Source organism: Gordionus sp. m RMFG-2023, chromosome 5, assembly GCF_954871325.1.
Source record: "Gordionus sp. m RMFG-2023 chromosome 5, tfGorSpeb1-WG-v2, whole genome shotgun sequence".
Lineage (NCBI taxonomy): Eukaryota > Metazoa > Nematomorpha > Gordioida > Chordodea > Parachordodidae > Gordionus > Gordionus sp. m RMFG-2023.
Window position 1 is genome coordinate 26,807,896 of NC_088779.1, and position 16,559 is coordinate 26,824,454.

At 32.0% G+C, this 16,559-nt stretch overlaps 1 protein-coding gene and 1 long non-coding RNA gene across 4 annotated transcripts in view; one reads left to right on the forward strand and one right to left on the reverse strand.

The window, feature by feature from the left end:
- LOC135929898 (uncharacterized) overlaps positions 1–16,559 on the forward strand; it is a 43,192-nt gene that overhangs the window by 14,837 nt on the left and 11,796 nt on the right. For all 3 annotated transcript variants that reach the window (XM_065466637.1, XM_065466639.1, XM_065466638.1), the window contains exons 2-10: positions 5,101–5,458; positions 7,765–7,980; positions 8,080–8,214; positions 8,316–8,519; positions 9,288–9,469; positions 9,889–10,558; positions 10,907–12,238; positions 13,043–13,621; positions 13,895–14,001. In XM_065466637.1, the coding sequence (XP_065322709.1) occupies positions 5,293–5,458; positions 7,765–7,980; positions 8,080–8,214; positions 8,316–8,519; positions 9,288–9,469; positions 9,889–10,558; positions 10,907–12,238; positions 13,043–13,621; positions 13,895–14,001 (3,591 nt within the window). In that variant the 5' untranslated portion in view covers positions 5,101–5,292. The remainder of the gene's footprint in view (positions 1–5,100; positions 5,459–7,764; positions 7,981–8,079; positions 8,215–8,315; positions 8,520–9,287; positions 9,470–9,888; positions 10,559–10,906; positions 12,239–13,042; positions 13,622–13,894; positions 14,002–16,559) is intronic.
- On the reverse strand, positions 13,904–14,460 carry LOC135929899 (uncharacterized). The gene is made up of 3 exons (XR_010572661.1): positions 14,373–14,460; positions 14,092–14,226; positions 13,904–14,039 (listed from the first exon to the last, which is right to left on the reverse strand). It is a non-coding gene; the product is annotated as an uncharacterized LOC135929899 (long non-coding RNA).

A 16,559-nucleotide genomic window follows, 5' to 3' on the forward strand; every position in this document is an offset into this window, starting at 1 on the left:
ATTTTTTTACAAGTAAAATAATTTTATCTGGGATTGAAAGAGGGATTAATGGAATTGTCGATGTGTTTGAAAAACTTCATTAAAACAATACTATATATGTATAGGTATAAAAATACATAAGTTTACTATATTTTTAGAAACAGTTTTTTTTTAAAAAATATATATATTTTAATAATCCCTTTAATAATTTATTGAAAATTAAAGTTTCTTTTATTTTAGAGGATTTATGTGAATAATGAAGAAAAAAAATACGCGCGTAAAATCGTTGCCATTTTAAAACCTTTTGATTTTCACTTTAATAATGCTATTGTTTGAATAATATTATCATTATTAGATGATTTTGATTCTATAACTTTGGCAATAATAACGTGACAAAAAAATAAATTAAGTATTTTACTTATACATAAAGTAAACTTTCATTGCTATGTTATTATTACAATATAAAATATTGTTTGTCGTAAAGCATTTCCATATATTTGTACTTTCTTAAATAAGTATTCAACTTTGCTGTAATTATTATTTTTAAAAATGTTTATCAATATGTTATTTTTTTTTACAATGATTGCAGCAAGTCAAACAATTTTATTAGAAAGTTATTACAAATATATGGAAATGTTTTTACAACAAATCATACACAAAACACGGTATTTATAAAAACAAACTTTCATTTACTTATATATTATAATAGTATATTTTAAAAAGAAATATATTAACTTTATACCTATTCTAAATCGTGTGAAAAGGAAAGATCAAACAACTCTCCATATTTATAAGTGGGGGAAAAAATTTCCCCTCCCTTTCCCCTCCCCAGAATTGACTTATCATGAAAGCACAAAAATAAGGTTTTTTTTTATAAAAAAAGCGCCTTAAAAAATAGTTGATTTGAGTTTAACCCGGACACGTGACCCGGCTTTTCAACTTTTGCATTTGCGGTCGAGACCAGTGGACCGGAAATTTGAATAAAAAATATAATGGACTATGCAAATTTATATAAAAGATATAACGAGCCATGGCGGGAGATTTATAGTGCGCACAAATTGAGCGTTTACTTTTTACCGTAATTTTTAAATTAAAAAAACGTAAAGCGTACCTTGTTTAAATTGAGGTTGTCCTTTTTTTAATATCCGTCGATTCAAAATTTTAAATAAGTTAAAAAAATATATAGAATTTGTCGAAAATTATATTATCGTCTGCGTTTTTATTTCTTTAATTTCTAAATATTCCTTTTTTAGGATATAAGTAAGTTAATTATATTAGAGATCTGCAAAAGTAGGCCCGACCCGTACCTGGACCCGGTCTAATTTTTTTAAGAAAATTCAGGCCGTGTCGGGACGGGCTTTATAAATTTTAAAAAATATATATAAATTTATCAATTTTATGTTAAATTTTATATGTAATTTATAGAAAGTAGACGCCATATAACATATATCGTTTATTTTGAGTAATTATAAAAATTAATTTCTATATTTAAATAAATTCGGGCCGGGCCGGCATGCAAAATTTTTTTATAAAAAATTTCGGGTTCGGGCCGGGCAAAACTTTATAAAAAAATTTCGGGCCGGGCCGGGCTTGAAAATTAGGCCCGATGCAGATCACTAATTTATATTACATTTTTATATAATATTACAAAACGAAGAATAAAAAAATGTATTGAAATAGCAAACTGTTTGCGTTTTTTTTAAAATGGTGGTTAACGTCAAACGGTAATTTAACCAATTTACCCTAGGCCATTTAAAAGGCATTATTGGCGCTTGCAACGCGGCGTTTGAAACGCTCAATTTGTTCGCACTATTATACATAAAAAAATCCGGGTGGGGTCTCCCAAATCTCTTATCTTTCGAAAATTTCGATGAGCCAAAGGCTACCCCTCGAATTGAAATTCCGATATTATTTTTTTTATTTTTTTTTTGAATTTCAAAAAACTAATATTTTGATTTATATAAATAATAACTATTTGAAAATAGAATTGAAATAATGCTTGTTTCAATTGTATTTTAAAAAGCTGTCTAAACGAAAAATATCAAATCTACAGACGGATATATCGAGCCCCAATCGATTTATAAAAACGGTCATGTTGGAAAGAAATAGATATCCATAGAGGAGAGAATAAGAGCATCATTGGACATTGGGAAAGAATTAGATATGCCGGGAAATTCAAAATATAACGGGTTGGGACAGCCTAGCAACTTATGGAAAATTTTTTTAAGTGGTCTAGTATTTTAACAACTCTCGTGCCTTCTCCCCCCAAAATATCTTATTTTTTGTTGTCGTTGTAACTGTAACGAAAGTTTGAAAATATCAGTTTTTGTTTGTTTGTTTGCTTCACTTTAGGACATTTCGCGTTATTATCCAGTATTAAATTAAACAAAAGGCATGCTTATAGTTAAAAATAAAAATACACAACTAAATTTTAAAGTAACGACGAAACGAAAAAGAGGGGCAAATTAGTCGATATGGGTGGTATGAACAAAAATAAAATTAGTTACCGAAATTTCTGTCTCGGACAAGTTCAAAATTATTTTACGGTGCGGGTCGAATAACGGTTTCAAAAACTTGCATGGACCGGGCCGAATAACCGTTGCAAAAACTTACGGGGCCAAAAACCGCTACAAAAATAGTCGCGAGCTATATATTTTTTTTTACACGTTAGAATTAATTATCATAATTCATTCTTTTTTTCTCTTACATTTTTAGGAGTATACGAAGAAGAAAAAAAACCACATTAATTTTTTTTATTATTTATTTTACAGTACATTACATACATAATTATATAAGTAAGTAATTTTAATCTTTTGACAAGTACTTTTTTATATGTAAACATCTGGAATGTAGAAAATAAAAATTTAGAAAGAATATATTTAGATACTTTTATTTAAACACCCCCATTCCCCTTCTTTCCTTTTTTTTAACGTGTTTATTCTCCTAAAAATTCATTATAATATTATTTATTAGGGGGTAATAAATAAAGGTTATCAAATTTAAGAAAGAAAGAAGATAAACCACAACTTTAATATTATATTATACCAACACTTACATTACAAGAGAGGGAGAGAAAGAAAGGAAAGCCAATTCAAGTGAATTTAATGAAGTGTGTATGAGCTCTGCATTCGATATATTGTTTCAGGTTTCCCACCCAAACCGAGCAACAGCAAAAAAATATTGACAACACCGATCTGATCAGATAGACCAACCCCACCCCCTTCCCCCAAGATCTAAATCCCAATCCCTAAATTATTTTTAAACTGCGCGATTTGATTCCGATTTAAAAATATTTATCGGAAAAAGCACGATATTTCGGCGAAATCGGGAAAAAAATTATATTAAGCGAAATTGTAAGGTAAATAAACAATTTACTTGGTCATTCTTTAAAAAAAAATGTTCAATTTATCAAGGCTGCGAGTCTGGTTGGAAACAAAATTTTATAATCACAGGTCCACCTAGTTTAGTTTTTTTTTTGAAAGATTCAATAAAAGTAAATGAAAGAGAAATAGGAAGAAAGAAAAAAAACGTAACTATATCACCTCCATTTATATGTTGGGTTTCCAATTTTCAGAACTCTTTTTTAGTATCATATCATTGAAAGTATCGCCGATCTGATGCTGATCGATACCGGAAATATCAATCGAAACTGGATATATCGGCTGGATACCCGTTATCCCGCCTGATATCTCGTATATCGGTTGAAGACCATCAGTATCGGTCTCCATTATTGCATCTCATGCCAAAAACAGTATTAAATGGTGTTATCAAAAAGCTCAAGTTGGCCAATTTTTTTTTAAAAAAAGCAAAAATTGCGAAATCAAAAGATTTTGGCGAAACGAACAAAGCCGAGATTTGATATAGAGGACTAAACCTTTCCTACTTGTTTTCGCCCCACATTTTAAAGGTTAGGTAATTATTCGTTTTAGCAAAAATCCTTGTTTGTCCTCTTTTTTTAGGGTTTTTTTTTAAAAAAAAATTTTAAAATTTTTCAAAAAATCGTATAAGATGACCCTAAATATCATTAAACATAACTAATAGGCTACTGTCACCCATTATTAACATTTTTGGAGACAAATTTATATGAAACTTTCCATATATATCTTTTCTTATTATCTTTATTGAGTAAAACTTGTTTAATTTGAGCTCTCGATAATTGGTGGGGGACAACTCCCTAATTTGGTCAAAATTTTGAGTCCCAATCATATTTCATGTTAACTACTAAGTCAAGATAAATTGGACTCCCGTTTAAGTTGGTTAAAAATCTTTTATTAATATATTACAAAGCTTTTAAAATACTTTTAAAATTAAAAATTAACAAAATATTAAGCGAATAGCTGATAGGGGCAGAGAGATATGGGGTTAGATAAAAAAAATTTCCCAATAAAAAAATATGAATATTCCTATATTTAAAAAAATGGATAATAATTTTTAAAAACTTTGATTCGTTAAACTTTATCTGGCCTTCGTAATCGCTAGCGCTTTATAATAAAAATTGGATTTGCACCTGCGCAAGGCTCATAAGATAAATTATTTTAAGCGCGTGCTCAGATTAAATTTTAGAACTTCTGAGCAGGCTTTCGACACCTCCCCCTCTCCCGGGGTTGGTGACTATGCTTGAATATTATTACCAACGAATGCAGGTTTTTGACAATACAAATTGTGAATGTGTCGCTATCCATTTAAATTTGGGGCTAATGAAATTCGCTATCTACCGAGTAAACCGAACCGCTAAATCGGATCGAACCCGGTTTCTGTAATCTAAACCGTGCAAGCAGAACCGAATCCTTTTGGTTACCTTAAATATACTTTACATTAGTCATTCTTTTCGAAATATGTTATAAAAAATGCTATTTATTGATTTCGGGGATTTATATTTTATTAATCACTATTTGCTTTTACGATCCTCTAAAAAAATAAATTAAAATTATCCCCCCTTTTCGGCTAATTTAAAAAAATAATAAAAATAAAATAATAATTTCTTTATTTTAATAAAAAAAATACCTTTAAAAAACGCATAAAATAATAAACATCTTCGATTTTTTTTGCTTCTTCTGCCTGCTGCTAACAATAAAAATCTTACTTTAAAAAAGTATATATTTTGTGTATTTTATTTTAAAGATGATTGGATTAGAGTTTCATATGAAAACAACAAATATAGTGAAGCTGATACTCGTCACCCCACCTTCAGAATCATCGTGACACAAAAATATTCACACAATTTCGGAATTAAAAAGAATAGGCTCAAATTATTGGAACACGCGCGCACGCCTTTAGTCCCTTTTTTATATCGCTCATAATTCGCGAGTTTCGATGACTGTAACGCCCTTACATCTCGCGCGTATCTTGGCCCTGCTACTGATCAAGGCCATAACGTCGAACCACGCAGAATTATCGCGTTTCAAGGTCGCGGATTCAAAAGGCGTCGGAGAATCTCCCTCGCGTAATTCCAATTCCCACGCATTTAACCACGGAGACGGTAATTTTTTATTTTATTCTATTAGCTATTATTATGGATTCAAATGATTGAGTATGAAGGAATTACAGTTTATTTTTTTTCCTAAAGGAACTTTAGATTAAAAAATCAAATGTATAGTACTGTTTTTTTTCTTCTATATGTTTTACAACGGGGTTTTTTTTAAGGTTAATGTATTTTTATTTGAATGGTCCTTCTCTTTTGACAATTCAAAATCCAGATTTTTTCTTTCGAAATATCAATCTATCAACATAATGATAGGCAAAATCGTAACCATCAAATAAATGTCACGAAAGTCAATCTTCGAATTCAATCATTTTTTTTGTTTCTCCTAACTTCCATTTCGCATTAATTTAGCATATAAAAAAAATTTCCTCCCTTTTCTTTCCCCGTCTAAGGAACTGAACGAAAACTATTGTTTTTTTGTGTCTCTTATAAGCCTTTTACGCGTATGTATACCACTAAAGTACTTAACGCATCGATTAATACATTATATAATGTATTTTGATTTCCATTTGTATTATGCGTGATGTATATGTAAAAATGCATAATTACTGAATTTTTTTTTAAACATTTCGATAAACGTTTTAATCTCCTTAATTATACTTGGAGTATTAGTTAGTGAAACAACGTACTCTCATATTGCTTAATATGAAAGTTAAATTTTCCTTTGAATTGAAAAAGGGAAAATTAATGGTTTTTATTATTTTTTTTAGTAATTTTTTCTTTTGTTATATATATATATATATATTTTGTAACTTTATAAAAACGGAGAAAAAAATCGCTTTTAAATGACAAAAAAAATATTATTTTATATGACTAAATTTATTTCGTTAATCACCGAAACCTTTTAGAGTGAGGCATTTTTAAAAAAAAATTTGGCTAAAAAAATGATCTTATTTTTATGTTAATATCTTAAATAACTACGAATCACGATTCATAATGGATAGGGAAGGGGGGGGGGGGGGGAGGGATTTGTTAATTAATATTTTTTTATTATATAAAATGTAGTAATTATATAGGTTAATACTGTATATTGGAGACCTGTATATTATTAATTTTTATAGCTAATGAATATTTAAAATATACGGCCCGGCCCCTGATGTTATATATGAGGAATGGAGCGAGGAAGAAGAAAGGGAAGAAAGATTTGATCTCATATTTTTTTTTGATGAAAGCAAATAAACGTAAATGCATTTTTAATGTAATACCCTATATCCTATCTAATTCTTATGAATGAGGGATTGAAAGAAAGCAGAAAAAAACTAATAAATTATTTTGTAAGAAAGAATTGATTATTTTATAATTACGAATTCAAAGAGCTCGAAATTTACGAAACTGAAAATCCAACCATATGCTACTTTAAAAAGAAAAAATAATTGAAAATGGAAGGAAATCGAATTGACGTAATGTTGCAAAAAAAATAAATGTAATATATTGCGTAATGATTAATGAATGGTGATTGGTCAAAGGATTACAATTAAAGATTTTTTTTTTCTAAAAAAAATTGAAAATGGAACGAATTGACGTAACGTTACAAAAAAATAATAATAAGTAATTGGTTATATTGCGTAATGAATAATCATTGGACAGATTAAAAGGGACCAATCAGGAATACAATTGATTTTGCCAAAAAATAGAAAGATAAAATGGGAACCACATTTTAAAAAATTTTAAAATCGATATTGAAAAAAAAAACATCCGATTTTATTTTCATAACTTTTGAATCTTATTATTTGCTTAGCTGTCTGAATAGATTTTAATTGAAGGGCGGGACCCATTTTTAAACCATATATCATGCCAAAAACTTGTTCATTCGGGATATATTAATTGATATACGGTCTAAACCAAAGATCGATATTTAACTGGACCGGATCGATTCCCTTAACACTACATCCTTAACACAAAATTTCTCTTTCTTAATCGGTTCAAATTTTAATTAACCCTTTAAGTTTTCTCATAAAATTAATGTGATGCCGTATTTTTAATAAATGCGTGAAAAAAATATTTAAAAAATACAACCTCCACCAACACATATGTAAAAGTATCTTAATAATATATTCGTGTATAAAGGTTGAAAGGTGGTTTTATATTCGCACTACCGCGACTGAAAGGGTCGTGATAAAGTCGCACCCATAGTCATAACCCTCTAGACCCCGCCTTCCTTTCCTCTGATGTGTAAAGTATAATATTTATATTTAAATTATCTCGTATCGACTAGTAGGGCATCTCCTTAAAATAATGTGGCGATAGCCTTGACTTTCCCCTCCCTTTCATAGTAGATGATTTCTAATCGTATGATAAATTAGATCCGTCAGGACAAATAGATCAAATACCCCAGCATCTGTGTTCTTCGTTCCTTCCATCTTTCAAGAAGGAGCCCGCTCGCCCTAACGTGATCGTTGGCCCTCGGTCCGCCTTGAACTTGGAATGTAGAGCCTCGACCAAGTCTTTCGACTATCACCCCAAAATATATTGGAAATTCAACGAGGAATTCGTAGGAGCCGGACTCGCGGGAAAATTAGGTTTTTTATACTCGGATTCCGATGAATTTTAAAAAAAGAACAAAAGAAAGAAAACAAAACATGTGTGTATATAATTTTTAAATAATGATATTCCTACAGGAATAGTGGTTAAACCTATAGGCGACCTACTAGTCCGAACCTTTCATAAGAGAAGGAATCAGGGAGCTTATCAATGCTTTCTGGCCACTACTTGCGGTACTATAGCCGGTTCCAAGATCAACGTCACTCAAGCGGGTAAGGATTGATTAACATTTTATTTTTACCCTGGAGGGTCTTCTCCACGTCTATTCCGGAGTTAAATTTATATCATTATTTTTTTTATTCTAAAAAAATAGAACTGGGAAAAGCTCCCCACTTTAAAAGGATCGCTCGTTTTACTGAGGGCCAATCAGCTGTCCTCATTCCTTGCGAAGCGGCCGACATGCATTCCGTCCCCCATTCCATTCCTTCCGTACTATTTACGCCTTACGCCGGGTTTCCGTCGGAGAGTGCCACCGAGTTTACCGTATACGGCCCCGAGGAAAATCATAAAAGAAAAGGTTATTAATTTAGTAGAAAAGATTTTATTTTTTTTTTGGAGGGGGGATTTTTATGAGATATTATGACGTAAGCAAGAATATTTAAAATGCCGGAATTAATTTGACAAAATTTTTATATTCGAACAAAAAAAGAAAGAAAGGTATCTATTATTGTATCAGTTATTTACTTAAAAAAATAACGATATCGATTATTATACTTTTTTCCTAGAAATTTACATCCCGTTACCGGTTCGGACCCGGATCTCCCCTCTTTGAATCCGGCCGGTTTTAAAATAATTGTATCTTAACCGATTTTTAAAAAAAATGTCTATATTAACGCTATTTTTTTTTTATTTTTTAAAAAATGAATATATGCGAATCAGAAAATCATTATTTTGCTTCAAATATGTGAAAAATAAATTAAAATTAACTAAAATCGTCGCAGATTCTAATTCGATATATTTTTTACTTCATTAGTTTCTTCCCATCCTCATTTGTTGAGACTTTTTGGTATTATAAAAATGTTGAAATTTTTTGGAGCATATTTTTTTTAATGTTTACTTATATGATTTTAAATAACTGATGAAAATTGAAAATTTTTTAGCCCTCGGGCCCATTCTTTAAAAAAATTTACATCAGCGGGCGGGCTAAAAACGCGCCCGTTACGGACCTATAATTGGTATCATAATAAAAAAAATATTATATAAAATATGGGGATCCTAGGGAAAAAAATAGTAAATTTTGCGAGACGATTTATTTTTAACGCGACAAAAAATAATGATAAAAAAGGTTATATAATGCTTCCCACTGGACAATTGATATTAACTAACGTGACGCGGGCTGACGCAGGGACATATTCCTGTTGGGTGACGAATTCCATGTTAGAGAAGAGAAAGAAAGTGGGGAGGGTCGAATTGAAGCCTTCCAGCGTTTTTGACAGACATAGGAATGAGAACGAAAATGTCATCACAGTATGTTTATTCTGAGATTTCCTTTTTTTTCAATAAATTTTTATGATCAAAATTGTAATTTTTTTTGTTATTAAATTTATCTACATTTATTTGATACTAATATAAAACAAATTAGCGACTAATCTAAGGTTGAAAAAAAATTCGTTTTTTTTAATTGCTAAAATCCTCATGGAAAATATACCAATTTTATTTCAATTTTTTTATTTTGTTAAAAAATTTTCATCACCGTGCAATTGAATTTATTACGAAAAGGAATCTTTTTAAAATTTATAAGAAAATAAATTTGAATTTTATAAATATAATTTTTGAATTTTTCAAAATTTCGTTAAAATGATTTTTTAAAGTATGTTTTTTTCTGTCCTGTTTTTTTTTCGCATTATATTTGAAAAAAAACATTTTTTATGTTTTTTTATCCTTAGGTTAACCTAACATTGGATTTGGGAATCTTTCCGTTAGCTTCCGTGAGAATGCAATGTTTTCAAGATTGGCATTGGTCTCGTTCCCCTTTGACTGCCATGTTTTCGAACGCCACGATCGCAAAAGTAGTTTTGCCTTACAAAACCACGGCTAACGGGTCTGATCTGCTTCTATCCTCGCTGCTAGTCGAAGAAACGGAACCGAAAGTAAACGGGAATGGCAATATATCGCGCCAACGATTACTAGCTTACTACACCACCATGCTACGTATACCTCTAATATATTACGAATGCTCCTCTAGAAGTAATAATGACTTGGTTATTCGTTACAACGTCCTTTCCAACCTTCCTCCCGTCTCCATTCTCTCGGGCCATCCCGCCAATCACAACGCTCCGTTCTCGGGTGAAGTGACTGATTCTAAGGACAATCGGGGAAAGGTCATTTCGTCTTTTGACCATGTGATACCTTCAACTGCTCGCAATATATTTACACATCGCGGGGTGAATTTATCGACTACCGATGAAACAATATTACCTTTGCTCACCAATGATGCCGTTTTATCTTGCTCCATTTTTTCTTCTAACCCCCTGACTTTCGATTGGCTGCTCAACGGTCATCCAATTAAGAACGTTCAACAGACGAGCCAATCATCGTCCCTGCTTTCCTCCCTCGGTTTGTTAAGGCGCACCAACGCATAACATTTTATTAAAATATTTTTACATTGTAAATAAATTAAATCAATCGCTTACGATGAACAGGATACACAAAGTTAAGATTTACAAATATTAAGTTTTTACTACATAAGGCCACCTGACCACTATGTTGTAACTTTTTGCGAAGTTTCGATTATATAATTGAGTTATAGACTCATATAACTACGATGGCCCTTCTTATCTTGAATTTATCGAAATGTATAGTTTTTTAAATTTTTGTCCGATTATTAAATTTTTTTTTCCTTTTGTGCTTTTTTTAGGAAAAAAAATTGACCAATAAATAATTTTTTAAATTGTCTTTAAACAGCTGACCATAGTGATCACATAACTGCCGCCATTTTCTCTCTCGATACCCGAAATAAGCCAGGCGTATACGAATGTTTAGCTAGCAATAGACTGGGTTCGATTCACGAGGTGTTCAGAATTTCAGAGAATTCATACAATGTAAATAATTATATGAAAATGGATAGAAGAGGAAACGATCAATCTAATGTGCTTGAGAAGGGATTATCAGATAGTTTACGTTTCAGAGAAAACGACCATTCGAAAGATGCTAATATAGTACATGAAAAATGGGATTATGATAATCTTGTTTATGAGCCCTTGAAATCGAACGTTTATCATAAGGAAAGGGAGAACGTTACCCTTGATTCCGAATTCGATACGGGGGTTTTGAACAATGAAATCGGGGTTAACCGGAACCTAAGGCCCAAGTTGATGGCTTTTAACCCCGATAAACCTTTAAGCATCATCAGAAGTTCACAAGTTGATATCGCTTCTCGGAATAGCGAAAATAAAGATAATACAAGTTCCGACGAAAAATATTCGACGAGACATGCCGCTTTCAGCACGAGTAACGCCAACTTATCTCATATCGTAGGACAGTCTTTAGGGGAAGATAAAACAAAGGTAAACGATCGGCTCCGGCCAAATCCTTTGTCTTCGTTACGCGATCCTTTTGATCTTCCAAGCGAATCGAACCATCTCGATGTTGAAACTCACGCCAAAATGAGCAAAACTGTAGGCGTTCCCTCTCATCCAAAACAGGGCGTTCCTACCCTCCCATTCCAAAAAACGAGAAACGCTCATAAAAAATTGGCTAGAAATTCCCAAAAATTGCGACCCTTCACTATTTCGGGACCCTCTTCTCTTTCCCTATCCACGGGTCAAGATCTTAACCTTAACTGTTCTGCCCTAGATCCATTTATTTCCACCCAACTGAGTCATTCCACCAATTCCAGAATGAATCCTTCCCTATCCTTCACTTGGCTCAAGGACGGGCGTAACGTGCTCTACAACCTGGACGAACTTTGGTTCTCGGGCCGTATCAATATCTCCGAAGGGGAACTCATCTATGATCAAAACAAATCGGTAAAAGTGTATAATTACACTCCCAGCGATCCTGATGTTCCTTCCTCGCCTACAGAAAATCATAGTTTTTTAAACGAGCATAAGAACGAAAGAGCCTCTGGGATGACGATTATATCCGTTCTGCGAATCGCCGATGCCCAGAAGAGCGATGCCGGGAGATACACTTGCATAGCTAGCTGGAATTTCGGCAACTCTTTAGGGGATCCATCCTTGTCCATGAAAACGCTTACCGCTTCCGCCGAAGTCAAGATTGAGGAGGATAAAAATGGTAATTTATATTTCCTTATCATTTTTTTTTCTAGGTGCTGAGGATGCCAGTGATGTATTTCATTACATTTTATGAACAATATTTTTTTTATGCTTGGTATTTAAGTATTGCCAATTGTTATTTATCAGTAATCCGGAAGGGTACAGTTCCTCTGTATGTTCCATTTTGATAGATACTCCTTAAAAGTATCTAGTTATAGAAATCTGGATAACCTAGGAACATTCCTCTTTATTTTTAATTATTTTCTGTAAAAAAAAAGGTAAGAAAGAAAGAAAGTAATTACAACTGATTAATGCAATAAGAAAATATGTTTACATTTATTGATAACCAGTTGTAGTCTGTTTTATGTTCAATCATTAACAAAAAATTATTTTGTAGCATCAAATTTTTAGATTTATTCCCCCCCCCCCCTTAAAATTTAGAATTTAAGAGTAGTTGATAAATTTTAAAATAGCGGTTTAAAGTAAATTAATATAATATATTTATGATATGACTAGTAGACAGGTTAATCCGATAGGGTTAGGGAATATACATTGTGAGATATAGTTTATTTGTATATAGTTTCTAGGGGCTAATAAGATAATGTGTTACATTTAACGCCAATATTTTTTAAAATTGGCTCTAAAACATCTGTTTTTTTCGCACATTAGCTTTTTTTAGTGTTAAGTTAGGTGGTAGATATCTCATATAATGTTTTACGACAAAACCCCTAATTTCAACTCTTATGCGTAATTTTGAAATCTTATTTTTTTTTATAGAATAATTATAACAAAATTTATTCTCCTTTTTTTTTACTCAATCTAGTGCACTCCTTCAAAAACTTAGATTCCAAAATGGGAGGAATAAATAACCCAAATCGAATAAACCAGATCCCTTTTCTTGATCACCAAAGCAACATTAACTTCGTTACCCATTCTACCAATTTTTACGGGGAGAAACCGATACAGACCGAAGCTCTCGTATCACCCCCCGCCAGAACTCACTCGGAGCCGCCACCCAATAAAAGCATAAACGAAATCGACCATAACGTAGAGAGCGAGAACGCCGAAGAGGCCTTGCCCGATTCCCTCATTTCCCCGAAGGCTTACGACGATAGAAAAACATTGACGGAAATGTTGTCTAATCTGGGAGGCGGTGGAGCTACCAAAGTGGCTCCAGAAAAGGGAGCTGAAATGGTGGTGGGAAAATCAGAGGAGGAACAAGAAATGGTGGTTGTAAAATCAGAGGAGGAACAAGAAATGGCGGAAAAGTTCAGGAAAAACGGTAAGGGAAGGAATCCTAAACGTAAAAAATTGCCTCTCGACGCGAACTCTGATGTGCGAATAGGTTCTATGGATCCCGTTTCCTCGGAGAACGGATTAAAAGACCTAACGGAACGAGAAAGTTTACAAATTAATATGATATATACTTAATTATTAGTATATCTCATTCGCGCATTTATTTTAAAAAAGCTTCTTTTCATGTCCAACTTTGACGATCAACTTTTATTTTAGTGTTATAATTCCTCTTATAAAAGAAAGAAAGAAAACCTTTTCGATATTTTTGGCAGATAAAATATGATATTACTAGTTTATCTAATATGTTAGTTACCCTCTTACGTTTCAATTCATTAAATAAATAAGGTCATAGTTTATAGAGATTTTTTTTATAAAAAAGGAATGGTACCTCCAAGTAAACCTAATGTGACCCAAGTAACCAACGATTCCGTATTAGTCAGCTGGGACGTTCCAGCTAATGCAGGCCTATCCATCCTATTTTTCAAGGTGCGCTTGATAGCCAGCAAGCATTGATTTTTCATACACTTTTTCATTAAAAAATAATAATTGAATAGAGATATATATATATATACACACATCTTTTGTTCCTTGCCATCCTTCCTTCACAATCGGAACAGCTACGCCCACTTTTGTCGAGGCCAGGTAACAACTCAAGGTCGGTCCGTGCAAAAATTAAACCGCACCGGACTTGCAATAGGCTGAGCCCACACACTTAATAGAGAATAGAAAAATGGAAATATTAATTTTTCTTACATTTTGTGTTTACTGTTATATAATAATGAAAGCGTGAAACCTAAATATTCATAATTATTAGTTATTTTTCCATATGGTATATTTATGGATTGTAAAAAAAAAACCTGGCGGGACAACTCCATCATCCTGATAAGTTTCAAAAATGGTTCACCCTTCAAGACGCATCCGATGCTTCCCTTTCCTAAAAAGAGAAAAAAAGAACCTGAACAGTGCAATCACTGTTCTGGAACACCATTATTGAATTAATAGTTTATTTAACAATTTATTTTCGAATTTAAAATTATTGAGCAGATATCATAACACTCGTGCGACGTATTGTATTGTTATATGTGTATTCACAAAATAAAAAATTCTTTGAGAACTCTCTTGATTGGAGGCTAGTTTTGGTTTTTTTTTATACCAATTAAACTAAGAATTTTTTTTCCTCTTATTCTGAGTAGTGTTGTTAAACGGCTCGATTTGAATTTTTAAAAACGGTTAACTCAATATTTTAGCTAGAAAAATATTGCCTAAGCCTTGAGATTTTGCTAATAGATGTCCAAGCCTTTGTTCCATCTACGAGAAAAAATCTTCAGTTTTTATTAATTTATTTCTGGATAAAATATTAAATTAACCGTTTTTAAAAATCTGCTCAAAACGAGCCGTTTAACAAAACAAATTCTTGAGGGCCAATCATATATTTTTTTGAGCTTTTCATCTACAGCTTTAAAATAAAAAAAATATATAACCAAAAATAAATAATAATCTTGTTTTGTTTAAATGTACATTTGATTATTATTGAAATTGGTAGATTAATTTTTGTATACATATATATAGCGCCCTCTTGCGACGTAATATATATGACCAGAACATGTAATATATAAATATTTAGGTAAATTTGAGTTATCTAAATAAAATGATTTTAATTTTTAAATATATTAAACTATTTTATTTTTTTATAAATTTATATTATTTCACTTACACTTTCAAACAAAATCTCTTGCATTTTCATGGATTGGACCATTGTTGGGATCTATCCTTATTCCATATAAATTTACTTTTTATCTCAAAATCAAATCAACGCGAGCATAAATCAAAAAATCTTTTATTTTAAATCGAACGAAAAATTATTGTATTTTTCATAATATTTTTTTAAAAACCATTCCGATTAATATTTAATATAAGGTGATACTTTAGGGGTATAAAATAAACTATCAATCAATTACGATTTTGACCATCTCACCATAACCCCCCTTTTTAAAAAAGATTACATTTTGTCACAAAGAAATTAGCTCTTTCCTTAAATTTGACTCCTTTATTTAATGGATGTCGTTCGCCCTTCCTAATTTTGTCTCCTTTCTTTCTGGCCAAACTTCGTTTTACTTATCAACACTTGAACCCCAAACTTCATATATTTGCCTTAACGGCTTGTTCTTCCTTCTTAGTTGTTCAACCGTTGAAATATAGATTTGCCAGTTTTAGATCCTTTTTCTCTTGCTTGGTTCAGTTAAACGTTTTTACCGGTACGCTGTTCCTTCCAGCTTAGTCGCTATAAGTTGTACGTCTAAACGAGAGGAGGACTTATATCGAATCTGATCCTCGTCATGTTGAAAAGAGGCGGCTTCTTCCAAGCCTTGAGAGATGGGTGGGTAAGGTTGCTTGATTTTTTTAGGTGCGCGGTTTCTTCCTCTAAATGATTCAGTCTTCCTTCCTTTGTTCCAGGATTTTAAAATTCTGTTTTGTAGCAGTCGGGCTTTATTTCGTTTTCTGTATCATTCATCCTAGAATTCGTGTCATCGATGTCAAGCGAATGTTGCTGCGATTCTCTGAGATAATCGTCTTTGGCGCGGTGCTGAGATATTTGCCTGCCTCTGCATAACCTTGAATAAATGAAGAGGGTTTTTACGGCATAATTTAAATCGTTAATTAAACCTAAAACATGATAGATCTTTAACATTTATAGCGATTTAAAATCAATTGTCCAGAACAAGGTATAGGAACCATTTATCTCCATATATCTTAAATGGTAGTTAGAGGTTTATCTTTCAAGAAGGTCAATGGTTTTTATTATGATTAAATATATCGGCAAGGACCCTATCCGATATTGATAACGGTTTTACTAAGTTTGGTGTTTCTTTTATAATATCTTTCTCTTCTGACTTTGATGCAATCAATTCCGAGCTCTGACTCTGGGGACCCTCATTCTTTTCCCATTTTTAATACTAATATTAATCCTCCCCCATTTTTCCTTCTCGCTTCAATGGGATTTTGGTCATATGGTACTGAATTTTCCTGGATCAAATCCGGGAAGA